The sequence below is a fragment of the Falco punctatus genome (assembly GCF_963210335.1).
Source record: "Falco punctatus genome assembly, chromosome: 5".
Classification (NCBI taxonomy): Eukaryota; Metazoa; Chordata; class Aves; order Falconiformes; family Falconidae; genus Falco; species Falco punctatus.
The window spans coordinates 12,374,269-12,391,801 of NC_137584.1; the positions used below are offsets into that span (position 1 = coordinate 12,374,269).

Genomic DNA, 17,533 nt, shown 5'->3' on the forward strand with positions numbered 1-17,533 from the left:
ATCTCCTTCTCTCCCCAGTGGCACTACTCATTCACTCATGCTCCTGCTATGAAAAGTTTCTTGCTTGTTGCTTTGGCCTTTTTCCCCAAATTGTGTTACATTTTGCTATGGACTGACTAACGACATTGAAAATGTTCATTTGAGAGCACTCTCGCTTTTCAGACACCTCTAGCTATACACGTAAGAATGAATGTTGTGAAGTACACATTCACCTTAATGTGTATTAATTCTAATTCACTGAACTCCAGTTATGGGTCAAGCAGAAGAACATAACATGGTACCTGGGCTACCTACTGCAGGAATCTGCACTCTCAGCTGAGCTACACATCTGATTGGTCTTATGAAATGCAGGATGAGGCATGACACTGTCAGTGAACTATGTAATCCTGGAAATAAAGTTAGTATCATAATGTACACACACATGAAAAAGTAACCCATGCAAACTTAACATAAGCATCTCCTATTTGTCATCATCACCCACCTACAGTAACATCAAGACTGGACTGCAGACAAAATACTACTCAAGCAACCAAAGTCAAGCTCTTGCTGATTTTCATGGGAAACTCCCAAGAGACAGGAAAAAACAGCTTCTCTATTCTGAATAGAAGGCGCTATCAAAACCTGATTCATGCTCACACTATAAATAACATCTGAAGTTAAAGGTGTCATTTCTGATGTTTGAAAACGGCCCAGAAGGAGGAGGGAGTGAGGGACAAGATTTTAGGATCAGCTGGCACAGTGTATGTACCCCTGATTATGCACTGTAGTTGTGCGGCTTTGTCTCCACCTTGCAGTTGTGTCCAACTCATGTTCTATAAAAAAGCCAGTGATGCATGTGGGGGAAGTGGTGAAACAGTAGAAGATTGTATTGGTCATCTTTCTTGCAAGAAGCTCTGCATTTAATGTTCTTCATTCACTGTGATCTAAACCCAGAGCTGCTGTAGACATTATTCTATCAAACTCGTGCAGGTTTGCAGAACAGCTGAGGATTTGATCTATAGCTAAATCACAGAATCATAGAATACAATTACTTCAGAGCAGCTTTCTAAGCCACAAAATACAGCGCTACACTGAACAGAGCCCTCTGGTATCCCTTTTGCCTATGGCACTGTGTCTTCTTTAAGGAATGTTTCTCTTCATTTCAGAAAGATGTATTTAACTGTTTCACCCGAGTTTTGTTATCTGCCTCCTTTGTCCCATTCTCTTAGGCTGCTCTTCAGAGTCACTGTTAGATACTGGTGGTGTTCTCACTTCACTGGTCTCACTTTTACTCTTTACTCTTGCCAGAGATTGGAATAGGTGTGTGTAGATCAGGGACAGTGTTTAAGGTCAAGTGTGCAGTGGGTTTGGAGTCAGGAAATGAAGCTGAGGTATACTGAGGATTCAACCAGAAGAGCTGGCAACTCTGTCAAACCAAAAGTCTGGGACAGAAACATTGAAAAGTTGGGGAGCTGTATGGCACAGAAAAGCATGTCAAATGTGGTCAGATGTGAAGAAATCTACTGTATGAGAGCACTGAGAGGGGTAACGAGAACCGTCAGAAGCAGAACTGGTGCTGGAGCAGCAAGAGATGGGGAGCTAAGGAGGCAAGAACAAGACATAAGATGCAGATAGTGTGACTACCAGCTTATGATAGCTCACTTCGCCTTGAAGATGGATCTAGTTCCAAAGGATAATTTTCAAACTAAGTCCCACTACGCACACCAAGTCTGTGCTATGTCCCAACAAGAAGCAAGCACTCCGTTTACCTCCGAGGCTTGCTCTCTTCACTGCCTTATTCAGAGGCTGATTCTCAAGTCAAAAATGTAAGGCTCTACCTTGTGGTTTCTGTCCCCTAGACACTTGCTGTGACCTCCAGACCCAGAACTTGGCTGTCTCAGCCTGGCCAAATCTGTTTACACACCCTGAGGGTGGAGCAGAGGATTAGGCTGTTCCCCTGAGAAGGTCCTCACCGTCGGTGCTGGGCTCCTGTCTTTCCCGCACTGCTAGCCAGGGAAACAGGCTCCTCCAGCTCCTCCTTAGCAGGGTCCAGCTTATTGGGACCTTTGTCACCACAGTGAGTAACTGGTGCCTTACAGACTAACAGTGCAGCACAGAGAAGGAGGATGGCAGGATGGAGTGTGGAAAGGGTAAAGATAATGCCCTATCAGAAACATACTGGTAAAAATACTGGAATATTTTATTCATCCCTCATTCTTCATTAGATACTTATCTACTTTGGGTTTGAGTTATTCATGATGGAGTTCGTTTTTCTTACATGGCTCTTGCAATTCTTAGCGTATCATGGAATCATAGAATGGTTTGGGTCAGAATGGACCTTAAAGATCATCTAGCCCAACACCCTGCCATGTGCAGAGACACCTTTCACTAGACCAGGTTGCTCAACACCTCATCCAGCCTGGCCTTGAACACTTGCAGGGATGGGGACTCTGCAACTCCTCTGGGCAACCTGTGCCAGTGCCTCACCACCTGTGGCGGCGTGCTCCCCCTGGCCCCATCCTGACCTTTATTTCCACAACCCTGCTCAAGTGATAACCACCAGTGGCAATCCTAATGGCTGCATCTGGTTGTGATGGCTGTATCCGACCCGAAGAGGATTTGGGGGAGACAGATAAAGATGCAATAGCCAAGGGCTAATTTGAACAATGCTCCCAGCTAACAGGGCTGGTCAAGCTCTGACTCAAGCCAGGTTTGAAATAAACTAACTTCTGTAGTCAGTGGGCAAATAGAACTGCCAATTATCTTACTCCACAAATAGTGGGCAGCCCAGGGCCCGTTGAGCTCTCCTGCATGGCAGTGGGCTGCATGCCAGGATGTCCCCTTGAGCTGAGAGACTCCTTGCTGCAATAGATCCTTGGTAAGTGATTAATAGCATGTTAAAGTTTCAAATCTTAGCTAAGTGGCATACAGGATTGACTCTGCACATATAAACCTTCAGATATATTGTTGACCAAGTCTGAGACTAAGTTTGGACCTAGCCACACCTAAACTTCCATCTGAGAAGTTTAAAACACAAGGGGATCCTTTCTGAAACTCCACCGGAGTCTCCCTGACAGTTTTGTCTGACCCTGTCCTCTGTGCAGTAAATAACCAAGTGTACCTTGCCATTAAATACTGTTAAATCATCATCTCATTTACTATTAAACATTTTTCAGCCAATAAGCATATGGCTGCTTCCCTCTTGCACAAGTGAAGTGCGTCACTCTACCCATGACACCACCCTCGTAAAAAAATGAGGATGGTGAGGTCATCTGATGATGGATAAATTACACCTTTACACAGCTCCTTGCCACCATCACGGCTGCCCCTGGCTCTTTGTACTTACACAATGTGCAGTAGTAATTGTGGTAACATGATAAGCATATAAAAAGATGAAGCCAAAGGGGTTCCAATCTCTCATTTTTTCCAGGTCTACAGGGTGCATTTGCCTATCCCTGTTTCCCCCTTTTGTGGAGAAGCGTCTTATAAAAGTACCCTAGTGACCACTGCGCCTTGGCACACATGGTAGAGTCCCAGTGAGAGCTGTGCGGAGGACGGAGTATTCACGCACTGACTTTGTTCTCCTTTCCTTCATACTGAGTCACTCAGCAGTGAATGAAAACAGCTGCCCCATTCCCCACAGTTGTCTGTCTGATTTCAGCTGATGGGGCAGCTGGACTCTGGGTTTACAATTCCCAATAAGAGACCTGGACCAACTCCAAACTAAACTTTCTTTGTATATAGTGTTACTGAGCAGAGTTTCATATCACAGGGTTTTACATATAACATCTGAAGTTTAACTCTGAGTTAATCCAAACATAACTCAAAGGAAAAGTACCCCTATGTTCTGTTTTGAATAATGTGGTCTGAATGTAGTTGTCTTTCGATGAACAAAATGCCTCACTGGATGACAGGGAAAATGTGAATCCTTAAGAAGTTCTCTCTAAATTTCAGTTTTCAAAAGATCTGTGTTATGCCCCTAAAACAGTTCATTTTTGCAAACATTTCAAGAGGAAGCATCTGTACACAGAGCTATCCCCTTCAGCCAGAGCTGGGACCTCTGTTCACATCCCAAGTTTTCCTGCAAAGACAAGAAACTTCTACATTATTAATATTTTTAAATGCCACTTACTTGCCCTCGGAGCTATAACTATTTATGCTGCCGTCAGTGGATTCCCGACTTGGCTGTCGAACCATACGACTTCTCATCTCTGCTGCCATTCCTGTCTCTGTGCTTCTTTGTATCGTGCTCTTTAGCTTCTTGTTGCCAGCCTCTGAAAGCAGAGAAAAAGAAGTGATAGTTAGGATGACGACTCAGAGCAAAGCCTTTCCTTGCAGTTCTCCCCCAACAACAGTGATCTGACTTGACCATTACTATTTAATAAGTCAAAAAGACTCTTCTGATCAAAGAACGAATCTCTCTTCTTCAGTTGCAAACTGGCAATGGCTTCTCTTTAAAAGGGCTGCAACCTAAAGATCTTTTTTTAGGGCAAACTGTCAGAAATTAGACATCTTCTTAATAACCTTTACACAGTCAGAATGTAGACAGGATGACTGTGATAGTGTCTGCTAACTGTATACTCGGTAAGGTGTTTCTACCCACCTTGTTAGTTAAGTTGGGTGACTATAAAAGAAGTTACAACTCTCACAGAAAAAAAGAGGGGAAAAAATCCTTCACACTTTCCACAGAAAAATGTTAAGCACCAATATACTTAGTATCAAAAACATAATGATGTGTTTTGACTCAACAAAATCTTACTTTTCACCACAGAAATTCTTCAAAGTACATGGTGAGCTTTACGTAGCTTCTGATCTCATCACTTCCTAAGCAGAATTAACCCTTGGAGAATTTGTTTGGGAGATGATGGACTTCACAGTCTAGACTTGCTACTGAACACTAACACTACAGGGTAATGTGAATCTTGTGAAATTGTTTAAAGACTTGATCCATTTGGAAAAGCTTCCATCACACATTCTTTAAAATGCAATATGAGTTCCACCTGGAAGGTTTCACGTTACCCTTGAGCAAGGAGAGCTTCCTCAGTCCTTTACAGGGGTGGTTATAGGCTCAAGGTGCAACAGCTGATCTACAATGAATTCTGCTGTTGCATGGCAGAAATTGTGCTTCTAGATGATGATAATTGGTCTCAAAGATCTTTAACTGAAATACTTCCACCAAAGAGTCTATGAGATATGACAGCATGTGTTGACTTCTAGCTCAGTGTCCTGTTCTTCATTAAGTTCAGCCTATCATTCAATGGGTAACATTACTTTCTCTCAGCAAGTAGATTTGACAAAGTTTCATGTAAGTGTATGCAAAAAAATACTCCCGCATTTGCCCCTTCATTTCAGCATTCCCTCATTCTCTCTCTGCAGAGTATGTGCTTCCTTTTCACAGCCTGCTCAGGGGAGCATCTGAAAAAGAAAATGTTTCTTCCACCTCCATCTTGCTGTGGAGACTGAATTGCTCTGAAAAATTTTTCACCTTCCTGTTTCACGTGAGCATTGCTGATGTTTGAAGCTGACAGATCTTGACCTTTCTTCACACACAAGTTACGGCTTTGGTTGCCTCTGCACGGCCTGCCCATTGCTCAAGGTGTTTAAATGCGATGTGGAAAATAGCTGGCCCTTACTCTTTAGGTCTGGGGAGCTGGTGGAGGGCAAGGAGCAACCACACAACAGAGCAGCTCCCCCCGAGTTATCACAGTAACCTCTCTGGAGCTAGCAGAGAGACCACAAACATGGCCAAAGCGAAAAATAAAGAATTATTATATTGGGCTTAGAGGAGACATCACCACAGCAAAAGGGGCTGTGGTTTTCCTCTTAAGCATTCTGGACAAGGGGTTGTTTATCTACAGCCAGCCAGAAGCAGAAAACAAATGCCTCTGAGTGGAAGAAATTAGCTACTTCCACAGATCCTTTACTGCCTTCTGAGGCCAACTGCTGTGAGGTTTTGCTGTGGGCCACTGCAACTCATCCAAATTCCCGGTCTTTGATCAGCTGAAAATGCATTATTCAGTTCTGCTAAACGTGGAGTAGAGTAGGCTAGACATGGTGCACCAGGCAGAGCAGGCTCCACTCTTAGCCAGGGCAGGTGGCTGTGGAAGGTATTTGCTTGAACTTCTGAGACTCCGGACGCAGAAAATAAAATGCTAAGTTTTGGACTTGAGCTTTATCTTTAAAAATAGATGATGTGTCCAGCATAACAACACTGAAAGGTAAGCTGAGCACCAAAAAAAATCACAAGGCAGCCTTGCAAGTATAGCTCGCATGCAGAGCCCTACACCAAAGCAGGACTGTCACATTTGCAGTAGCTATGCATTTGCCACCCATATTCTTTTGTGCCTCTCTCTCTTGCTGGGACCTGTCTAAAAGCACCCGTTTCCGTCTGCTCCCACAAAGCAGGTGAGATGGATGTGGCTTACCCCCTGCCTTTTCTGGAGCCAGCTAGATCAGGCAGCATGACTGGAAATATATATGTTAGAGCCTGAAATGTGGGCACCTGAACCCGGCTGCCTGTGAGTATCCATGGCTCAGGAAATGGGAGTGACGAGACACTAAAGGTAGCTACAAGATCATCATGACCTTGGCATAAATCGGGAGAGAGATGTTGCTCTGGACCACCTGGACAACATGGTGAGTGCTGAAACTCAGGAATTACAGCCAGGCAGTTGGGAAAGCTTAATGAAGAATGTAGTCATAGAAATAATCACTGTAAAAAATATCCATTGCCTAAATTACATAAATGAATATTTTAGCTTTGAGCCACAGCAGAGATTGAAAATAGCAAGTGTTTTTTTTTTAAAAGAGTAATTTTATATTATCATGGATAACAACCACATTACTGCTTGAACATACTTCTTTGCTCCACAGATTTTTAAATGCACAGACCATGAAGTAGGAATCCTCATGCATGGCCATAAGCAGGTCCACACCCTTGCTGTGCTGCAAATACCAGATTGTCTTTTTCTGACTATTTTCCAAGTCATTGCTCTCTGTCTTACTGTGTTGGATTCCACTTCTTCTTTTTCTCATCAACATTTTCTTTCAGGTTAAAGATTAAAAAAAAAAAATATTTTGCCTCATCTTGTAACTGCTACTAATATCCACGATGTTTCCTGAGAAAACTAGTCCTGCATATTTCATTCTACAACCTCAATCTTAATATTCTGCAGTACAATCAGAAACATAACATAAAACTAACCCAAGACAGAAAGGTAAAATAAATCATGAGTTTTATAGCATAAAAGGAATTGCTTTTGCCCATGGCTAAGAACCAAAACACACATCACACAGGTTTTGGAAGTTTTAACCTTGGTCAGTCATGTGTATCATAGTTTTCATCCACTTATAGCACAACAAGTAATGACAACAGCTTATCTTGTTGGTGTACTCCTGTAAACTTCCCAGCACAACCTAGTTCTGCAAGCAAGGGAGGTGCTTAGCATACAGCTGAGCTGGGAAACGCTGTTATTTCTAAAGGCGCCCTGGTCACATGAAGTCACTCTGGGGTAGGTACAACTTCCAGTCCTGCCCTGACTGCACAATGAAATACAGGATCCAAACAACTTCAGTGTTTCTCCTGCTCTTGATAATTATTTTTTTTTATTAAACTTTCATTTTCATCTTGTCTTACTTTTAATCTAGCAGTTATGCACATATCTTTGAGATGCTGTCTTTATATGAAAAATACAAGTTCATAAAATATACTATGATACATTGAGAAGATTTTCTACTCTTGTGTGGATATCTGTTGGAGAATGTTTGGTTCTGATCCTGATTTTTATTAGTTTGATATGTAAAATTACATTTTATAATAGGTTACAGTCATTTGCCTGCACTGTGTAATTTACACTATATTCTTTGTGCTGACTGAAGATAAATTGTCTCTATACTGAATGCCATTTAGGGGCAAAATTTGCTCCAAAATTGTCTGTATGCTTCTGTCTGCTTTGCTAATTGTGTAAGGCTTTCTGCATGCAGAAATGCAGATTGATGTGCATAAATCGCATGTAAACACATAGTTTAACTGGTAGAAACTAGAGAAAAACTACTACAGAGCAACCGTGATGAACATTTTTGCAGATTTATCAACTGATGCAAGAAGATCATAAAGCAGCCATCTGCAGCTACAAAATATATAGAGCTTGTAAGCATTTTGCAGTTCATCAACAGTCTTCTACAACACCTCTGATGAGTGTGTGCAATGTGCTATTTCAGTCTACCTACTATAAATATAGCTTATAGTCCCTTTTTGTTCTGACACGAAATTGGTCCTTGATTTTGGTTTTCTCAGACAAAGTAAATTAATGGAGATCGTGATTTAAGGAAAGATGAAGAGCAAAAAGCAAGCTTGTTAGTGTATGCACTATCTTACATTTGCACAAAATATCAGTGGAACAGAATTATATTAGCAAGAAAGGGTCAGTGATAGTACCTGTGGAATTAAGATGGCCTACCAGAGATTCCTCTAAAGGCATCCAATTCAGAGAGGACAATGCCAGGACAAATGGCCCAAAATTACTTGTATCCATGAGTGCCCTTAGCAAAGGCATGACTGCACATGGCATCACCACTGGCTTGACTTTACCTCTGGGCTCTATGAGATGCCTGGAGGCAATTAACACATTTTGCTCTTGTTTCAGTAGAGTAAGTCTGAAATGACAGGAGGGCTATGCCACGACCTGCTGGAGCAAAGTTTTTATCCTGTGATGCCCAGGTGTGTTTTACATGCCATGGGACAAGGCTAGGCGACATACAAAAACATGCAAGGACATAAGCTTGGCAACTTAGTCAATAGGAAAGTGTCAGAGACCTCTGTAGGGCAGATGACAACAATTCTGACATGGCCTTCTATGTACCGCCTATAGGGAGAGGTGCCTTGAGCAAGCATTGCCCAAAATCATACCTGAGGGCTACTAGTTAGTTAGCACCAAAAAAAGAACCAAATTTACACACATGCAGCACCTGAGTAAGTGGCAGGGAAAATTTGTGACTGGTTCAAAAGAATGCTCCAGAGAACAAAGTATACATCAGCGGTAAATCCACTCATGAAAGAGATAAAAAGAAGAGTACTAATACTCAAGGTCATTGCATTACTCAAGGGCAAATTATTCATGGTATCAAGCATGCTCATGCACCCGAAGAAAGGACTACAGCTCCAAGCCCGCCCTGACTGAAACCTGGCAGGACTGTGACCATACTGTTGCTTTGCACACTGACTGTGCAAGACACCAACAGGATTATGTCAACTGGAATCGTAAGGGTCTTCCTCAATTCAAGGAACTATAAAAAGAAAAGCCAAGGGGCACATTTCCTTCTGGTCCTTTCTGATGTGTTACTGACTTCACAACCTCAAATTTAGCTGCTCGGAAACCTGCTGAGTTACAAGTTCTGCAGCATCCCACTCACTCTGCATGTAGCACTTTTAAACAACAACAAAATATATTTACACATGAATTGACAAAGTGCCCTTGGCTTATAGTTGTAGAACGGAGAAAGAAAAGAAGAAATAATTCAAACAGCATTTGTTTTTTTACATGCGTACATCTCTCAGATGAACTCAGCAGTAGATTGATCACAAAGACTGAAAGTACATAGCAACTATGGACAGAAGATAAAATAGTAAAAAATATGACATTTAAATACAAACGTTTCTTAGACTTTATATCCCGCAACACTCCACTGTATTTTTCATTCTGTGTATTCTGCTATACTCTTCTGAATATATAATGCTGTTTACAAAAAGACATCTGAAATATTGCAGTAATGGTCTTTTAAATGTTTCTTCCAACTATCACACAATACATTCAAAGAAAGAAGAACATTCTTTATATTCTGTGGTGTCAAACCCAAGGTTTAAAATCCAAATACAAACCATCATGTACTTCTTCCCATTTCTATTTATTAACACAAATTCACAGAAAACATTTATACTATTATAAATAACAAAACCTTCTAGAAAGAATATGAACCTTTTCAGGTGTGATAATTTGTCAAGATGTACCTTTTTATCAGCAGTTTGAAAAAAACCTATCTCACAACTGTATTTATAAATTCACATATTCAGCTGGCAAACCAATTTAATTCCCAATAAATATTTTCAGATCATACAACAAAGACAATGTAATTAGTCCTTATAATATACACAGTATTTTTTTTTTTTTTACATATTTAGAGACAAAGGAACACAAAACACCAATCCTAACAAAAGGAGATTTCACCGAAATGCTGTTAATGGTTATATTAATGCTTTGACGATACTTAACTAGTGTACTGCAAAATCTCAGCTTTTGACAACGTTACTCTCTGAAACGCAAACTTGCAAACTAGGACTCAACAGTCTGCACTTTGATTTCAAAGGAAAGTAACTTTGCTTATCCAGCAGCTCCTACTGACTTCTGTGAAGCTGAAGTAGTACTTTGCAAACAAATGACAGAAACTGCTTAAGGTCCACGCTCAAACCAAATGCAAGTAAGAATCTGAAAATCAGGGCATTATTTACTACCTGACAATGGCTTTAGAACTTTGAGTAACTGCTTTTACAAATCTTATCTCCTTAAAAAAACAGATGGTCTCACACATATTGACTGAAAACAAAAAAGTACAAACAAGCATGTGGTTCTGTATGATTATCCTGATACACATGATTTTCTCATGTCAGGGAAGAAAATGCATGTCTAACCAGGACATATGTATCTTAAGGAAAAGCAAGGCTATCTGCTTAGAAGTTCACTTACAGCTTCTGAAATTACTAGTATTTTTCATCCGAAGACTTTCACATTAATAGTTTTGTCCACATACTTGCAATGAAGTAAAATGAGCCACTGTCTGTCAGCCAAAATAAGGCAATTAGTGATGATACATGATAACGAGTTTCTACTGTTGGGATTGCACTAAACACACTTTATAAACATACAGAAATAACAGCATCTTAATTACCTTGTTCACACATTTGCAAAGAGCTATATAAAGGCAGAACATATGAATGAAACTAGTAATAGGTATACATGCCTAGTTCTAACTTTTAAAGCCTATTTCAGTGAAATTTGATTAGTAACACAACAAAGGCAGGTTTCCAACAAAGTATTTACTACATAAAAAGTTTATGAAATTTCAAGCACCCACTTTCTCATACACTTTTGGCTTTGTTGACTGGAGGAGAAAGCAAGACAGAATGAAATAAGAACCTCAGAAGAGCTGTTTGTACTTCAACAGTAACATTTTTACAGCAAAACACAGCCCTGTATTACAACATTATTTACAACCAGCCAACCCTTGGAAGAGAACTGACATATGGTACAGAAAGAACATTTGTCCACTGAAAGGGTGCTGAGACACAGCTGCCAGTTAATAGTACAGGAGGGGAAAACAGAATCATAACGCAGAAGGATGTAAAAGAGATTCTTCAGATAAACTAAAGCAACATTTCATTTCTTTAAAAATCTAAACATTTTAAAGTAACTGCATGATATATTTTTTGGTTCTAGGCAGTCATTACAATTTTAGTAAATTTGAGACTTTTAAAATAAAAGCATTCACAATTACTTCAGTATTTATTATTAAAAACATAAAATGACAGCATGATTACTAAAATACATTGTTTTACAAAATGGTATCACCAATAAGACACTTTATAAGACATCATTAATAAAAAGACTTACTATTGCTATGCGTCTTCAAAAGATTTCCTGAGAATTATGTGATGTACGTAATGGCAACCGAAAGTATCATTCTTTTAGTAATTTCCATAAAAATGTCAAAACAACTGGTGCCTAAGCATCTTCTAGTAGAAAGGGATTACATGCTTTTTTGTACGGTTGAAAAGTTTCTGAATAACTCAACCCTAATTTAACAGCACAGCATTTATCAATCAGGAGACGTTTACACAATCACGAGACATTACATCTTCAGAAACACTCCCCTACTTTTTCTTGCAACAATTAGCATCCTGTGGATCAATCTGAATGTGCGGTACCTTTTCTGTAGTCCGATCTGTTCAGCCTGCAACTTTGAAACCCTTCAAGTTTTATTTTACCACTACCGGCACCTCCCAGGTGGGTATTACATTTCCCTTTAAAAATGTTACTAGCCTGCCTTTAGAGATCACTCCTAGTGTATCAGATCAGTGGAGCATCACACTGGCACAGGTTTTTCCTCAGTGACTGTAGCATTGCAAAGTTACAACCCTAGACTAACACACACTTGAAAATCAGACGAAGTAGGCTCATCACAGTAACGTACAGAAAATACAGGCTTACCTCTGGTTCAAGCAAAATTAAACATCGGCTACAGTATAATCCTTAGCAAGCAGCTGGCAGATAAAGCAGCTTCACCTTTGTTTAAATATCTTGTGCCTTTTCTGGGTAGAATAAATCTCTGGGGTCCTGGCGTTGCCTCTCCCTCGTTCTCCTGTAACCACTTGGCACTGCAGCACTGCGAGGAATGATCAAGTTGCTTCTCTCACAAGTTCCTTTTACAACCGTGATTACATTATAGGGCCTTGCAGTGAAAAAAAGTACTGAACTACCTGCCAGCTAGCACTTCATAATATATTGCCAAAAGGTTACAAAAATCCATCACAGTGTATTTTCTAGTGATACGGAAGTAGAGAAGAGCACAAAATATTCCTGGCAACCTTGGCTGATGCATTTTTTTAAACAGTGCTATTCAGAACTGAATGAGGAGAGTCACATAAACCCAGAAACACATTTCTGTATCTTGGCAATTTTGGCTCAATCTGCATGAATTTTGGTACAAAACCACCTGAAAGATTGCAAAGCTGAGAAAGCTGAGAAAGCATCAAATCAGCATTAAATATTAAATTACAGTGACGCTCCAAAAAAAGTCTCAATGATGTTATTGTGTTAGAGGGACTTGAGCACACCAGAGCCAAAGTTTCACTGTCTCCTAAATGCCCATGTGCATTTTGAGAACAGCACTTAATTTTTTGATTAGTCGTTTCGTCTTTAAACTCCATTTCGAGGAAATGGGCTTTGCCATATGGTCATTTCCATGTCCAATTGTTCAGTTTTTCTGATAATCTATTCCGAAAAAGTAATATGCTTTCCTCTTGCAAATGGTTAAGAATCAATTAATTTAACACACATTTATCAGCTTGGCATTCAAGCACTGCAGGAACCATTGTGTTTTCTCTCACTCTTTTTTACAAAGAAAGGACATATCTAGCATTATATATATAGTGGATTTAAGTATCAGGTAGATTAAAGAGAGAAAGGATAAAGCAAATGAGTCAGTATTGTCAAGCAAGAAGAATAAAAGTATTTCTAAAATAATTGTAATGGGGAAAAAATGAAAAACATGCATGCAATAAATTTCTCTGCAGAACTTCAAGTTATGGTGAAGTTCTGATTATCTAAAGTATCATAAAATTAATGAGAAAATTGCCCCAAATGAGATTGCGCATTTCAGCAAATAAACATATAACAGGCCTTTATGACTGCAAATACTGTGTAGGTGACTAACAAATTCAAAGCCCTCCGCAGTAGGGATGCAGTATATCTCATGTCACACCTATTTTCATTCCATAGGCACATATTTCCTATATATGTCATGGTTAAAGTAATTTGTATCTTCTTGTTCTGCATTATGCATGTAGAAGTGACGCTCAGAACACCAAAGAGGGTGGTTTACCACCTTTTTGAAAAACAGGTAGTCATATGGTATGCAATTCTCTCGTGATGGTCGTTAAAAAAACCAACAAAACAAAACAAAACCACAATAAACAATTAAATGGAAAGGTTTATCTTCCAAAGATCAGTGCAATGCCATGGCAGGAATGAAATGCTGATGTTGGTAGCTGCTGATGTGTGCATGTCATCCTTCCCAGACATGCCTTCAGGATTACATGGCAAAGGCTCTGAGACCACACTGCCATGTTGAGCAGTTCCCTCCCACTCAGGCTCTTGCTTGGGGAAACTCAACAGAGCTTTAAAGTTTGAATAAAAAACCCATGGAGGGAAGGCTTTCATGCCATAGGCTCCCAGAATGCCCCCACTTTGGTCACAGCCTTTCCTCCTTTATGCTCCTTCAACTTGTCCCAGGAAAAATAATTCCTTATATTTCTTACTTGTATGATCAAAACCCCTTTCCAGGATTAACCCCAGTCAGTAACTAAGCCCCGCACAGGCACTCACTCACTCACCCCTGGTGGGACGGGGGAGGGAATCAGAACAGTAAAAGTGAGAAAACTCCTGGGTTGAGATAAAGACAGTTTAATGGGCAAAGCAAAAGCTGCCCATGCAAGCAAAGCATGACGAGGAATTCATTTACCACTTCCCATCGGCAGGCAGATGTTCAGCCATCTCCAGGAAAGCCGGGCTCCATCATGTGGAAGAGTTACTTGGGAAGACAAACACCACCACTCTGAATGTCCCCCTCTTCCTCCTTCTTACCCCAGCTTTATGTGCTGGGCATGACCATCCTATGGTATGGGATATCCCTTTGGTCAGTTGGGGTCAGCTGTCCCAGCTGTGTCCCCTCCCAGCTTAGTGTGCACTCCCAGCCTCCTCGCTGGTGGGGTGGGGTGAGGAGCAGAAAAGGCCTTGGCTCTGTGTAAGCACTGCTCAGCAATATCAAAAACATCCCTGTGTTATCAACAGTATTTCCAGCACAAATCCAAAATAGCCCCCTATTAGCTACTGCAAAGAAAATTAACTCTACTCCAGCCAAAACCAGCACAAACAGACCTGCTCTTCTGGATCTGTAATGGAAAGGCTGACGGAAAGCTTGGCTTGTTCCTCCACCACTGCAGGAAGAGCAAATTCAAGTTCCTCTGTGTCCTGAAATATTAGCCTCAGACCCTCTACAGAGTAAATTTTTCTGGACAACCTCCAAAGTACCACACCCTAAAATAAACTTCCATTTAATCTTTCCACATTCCTGAACACAAACCTGCATCTTGTTTTTGAAGTCGCCTTTGCACTGCTGGAGCTCGTATCATCATCAGCGATCCCACTGAAGTTTCAGCTACAGTAAAATACAGCCATGCTCTTCAGCCAAAGTACCTGTGCTAAGGTTTATTTTGGTTTTGAATTTCTTTTAAAATGTGACTATATAAAGTCCCAAGCCAGCTATGTTGTGACGACATACAGAGCTGCCTTTCACATCTGAGGTTAGCCCAGGCAACAGCTGCCAGAAGGGAGGCTAAAAAATCAGGGGAGGCTCTTTGTTTTGGTCAGGTAGAGTTCAAATCTGCTTAATGGCAGTCCTGGTGCCAAATTTATCTCTTTCATTAGCTTTTTTTTTATTCACAGTAGTAGTTAAAACAGGTAAGTAGCGAGTGAGCCAGTCGCTGAATGTTTCCATTTTAAACCAGCTGTTTGTGGCATTACAGTCAAACAGGTTTACATTAGTTACAGCAGTCAGTGTGTAACAACGCCTACCAACTTGGGCAGTGGGTCTGCGCCAGATAAACACCGCATAACTATAAGATATAATCGTTCCCTTTGTGTTTATATTATTGAAAGTGGATAACTGTACATGAAGGCTCAGTTTAGAGACAGACCGTTCGGCCGAACTTCCCAAATGAATGCTCTGGCATAGCCCCGCTATGAAATCCTAAGGTTTGCATCCAGTATTGCTGGTTTATGTCCATTATCAAATACGCACTGAGGAAAACTCTACTGACAAGACGTAAAGGTTCAACTGTGCTGCAGACAGACACCAGCACAAAATATTGCCGCAGCACCCGTATTGCTTTGATTACTGGGAAAAGTAGGTAGAAATGTGAGATAGCAGGATTTTCCGTGACACCTTGCCTTTTGCCATTAAAAATGAATCCACGTTATTTTTGCAGGTCCCCTTGGCTGCCCATTTCTCATTGTCCTCAGCTCTCCTTTCTGGGCTGCAAACCTTGCTTAGTGAGGAAGCACTTGCCTTTCTCAAAAGCAAAGGAGATGAGACAACAGCCCACAGACACCAGGCAGAAAGGGTACGGATAGAGGAAAAATTATTCTGTGTTTTCTCTGGTAAATTACGCTAAATATTTATTACAAAGCATGATTTCTTTATTGCAACTGTTGGCTTGTTTGAGAATAGATTACTCATATAATTAATCTGTTACAAACATTATAAAAAGCTAAGAAAAATATAAGCAGAAGGGGGAATTAGCTATATATTATAAATCCATATTTGAGAGCATCTGAATTAGAGCTAATAAATATAAGCAGACAGAGAGTGTTTACCAAATTTTAAAGCCCTTTCAAAGACAAGGCAGGATGAGATGGAAAAAGAAAATGAAGTGGTGCTAATACAGCCTATCTCTATAGAAAAAAAACCCTCCCTCCCAAACTTCTGGTTTTTGAAAACACTTCCAAACTGGTATGCCAACTAAAACACAGGGTTACTTGAACTACAATTTTTAATGCAACAGTGCAGGCATATTAGTAAGTTTAATGATCAAATGCGTTTTTCTTGAACACATACAATATCTGCAAATGTTGCTCCATGTATACTAATAACAGACATTACAGTACAATGTAAAGCTAATTCCAGTACTTCCAATTTAACAGGCCATTTTCCTCTTTCTATATTGTCCGAAACCAGAGACTAAGACTGCGCATTAAATTTTATTGCTATTTTGATATGGAGGGTGCTGACAAACCTATGACAGATGAAGAGATGACAACCATTTTAAAATAAACTGGAAAACAAAAATTGCATATGAACGTCAGCACTGAAGAAAATGAGAAGGGGTAGTAGAAAATCAAACTGCTCGGTATAAAGGAGAACTTTCAAATCCACATCATAAAAACAAACATGAAAAACTACAATAATCTATCAGCCCGCCTGAATCACAGATTTCAAAATCCAAATTTACTTGCAGATAGCATATTGAAAGATGCCTCCCCAGAGTATGTGGCAGAAAATGAAAATATAAGCAAACCTTTTAATGGCCCTAGGCTTACTATTGGCTAAACAGAAACTTGCCTTTTACAGTAATTTTAGTCTCTATCAGCACAGAATAACTCAAGCCAAGTAGTACTACATCTTTCCAGGGATTTCAATATATACTAGTTGATGGATGAAGATCAAAAAATACAAAAGTAAAACAAACTTGCCTTTCATAGCAGGATTACACCATGGTGTTTGACTCTTGCAGAGCTGATGGTTTGAAGGTCAGGCTCTTTGGAACAGATGCACTAATCTCTTATTATCTGATATTACACAAATTATTTCAGATAGTATTTTTTCTTGGAACTGACAGATAAAGCTCTATTTGCTGCTCAGGATTACTATGATCATTAATGAGAGTGCTCCTTTTTGGGTGCGTTCACAGTGTGAAAGGTTAGCTGTTACTGAGTACAGGTTGCTACAAAAATAGCAACAGCCAGTTAAATAGTAGGCAAAAATAAGACACTAAGTTCTATGCAGGTAAACTGTTGCCAAAATAAGGATTAAACACAATATAGGCAGAGCAAAAAGGATTGCTATATACAATATAAATCAAAATCACCTAAGTTAGAACTTAAGATCAAAACAGGATCTTGCTCTGTTATTATGAAATACTCTTTAAGGAAACATGCAATTTTGT

The 17,533-nt window shown here is 40.1% G+C and overlaps 1 protein-coding gene across 49 annotated transcripts in view; it reads right to left on the reverse strand.

The window, feature by feature from the left end:
• Positions 1-17,533, reverse strand: part of RIMS1 (regulating synaptic membrane exocytosis 1) — a 345,465-nt gene that overhangs the window by 15,918 nt on the left and 312,014 nt on the right. For all 49 annotated transcript variants that reach the window (XM_080388732.1, XM_080388757.1, XM_080388725.1 and 46 more), the window contains one exon: positions 4,112-4,253. In XM_080388732.1, coding sequence (XP_080244858.1) covers positions 4,112-4,253 — 142 coding nt within the window. The remainder of the gene's footprint in view (positions 1-4,111; positions 4,254-17,533) is intronic.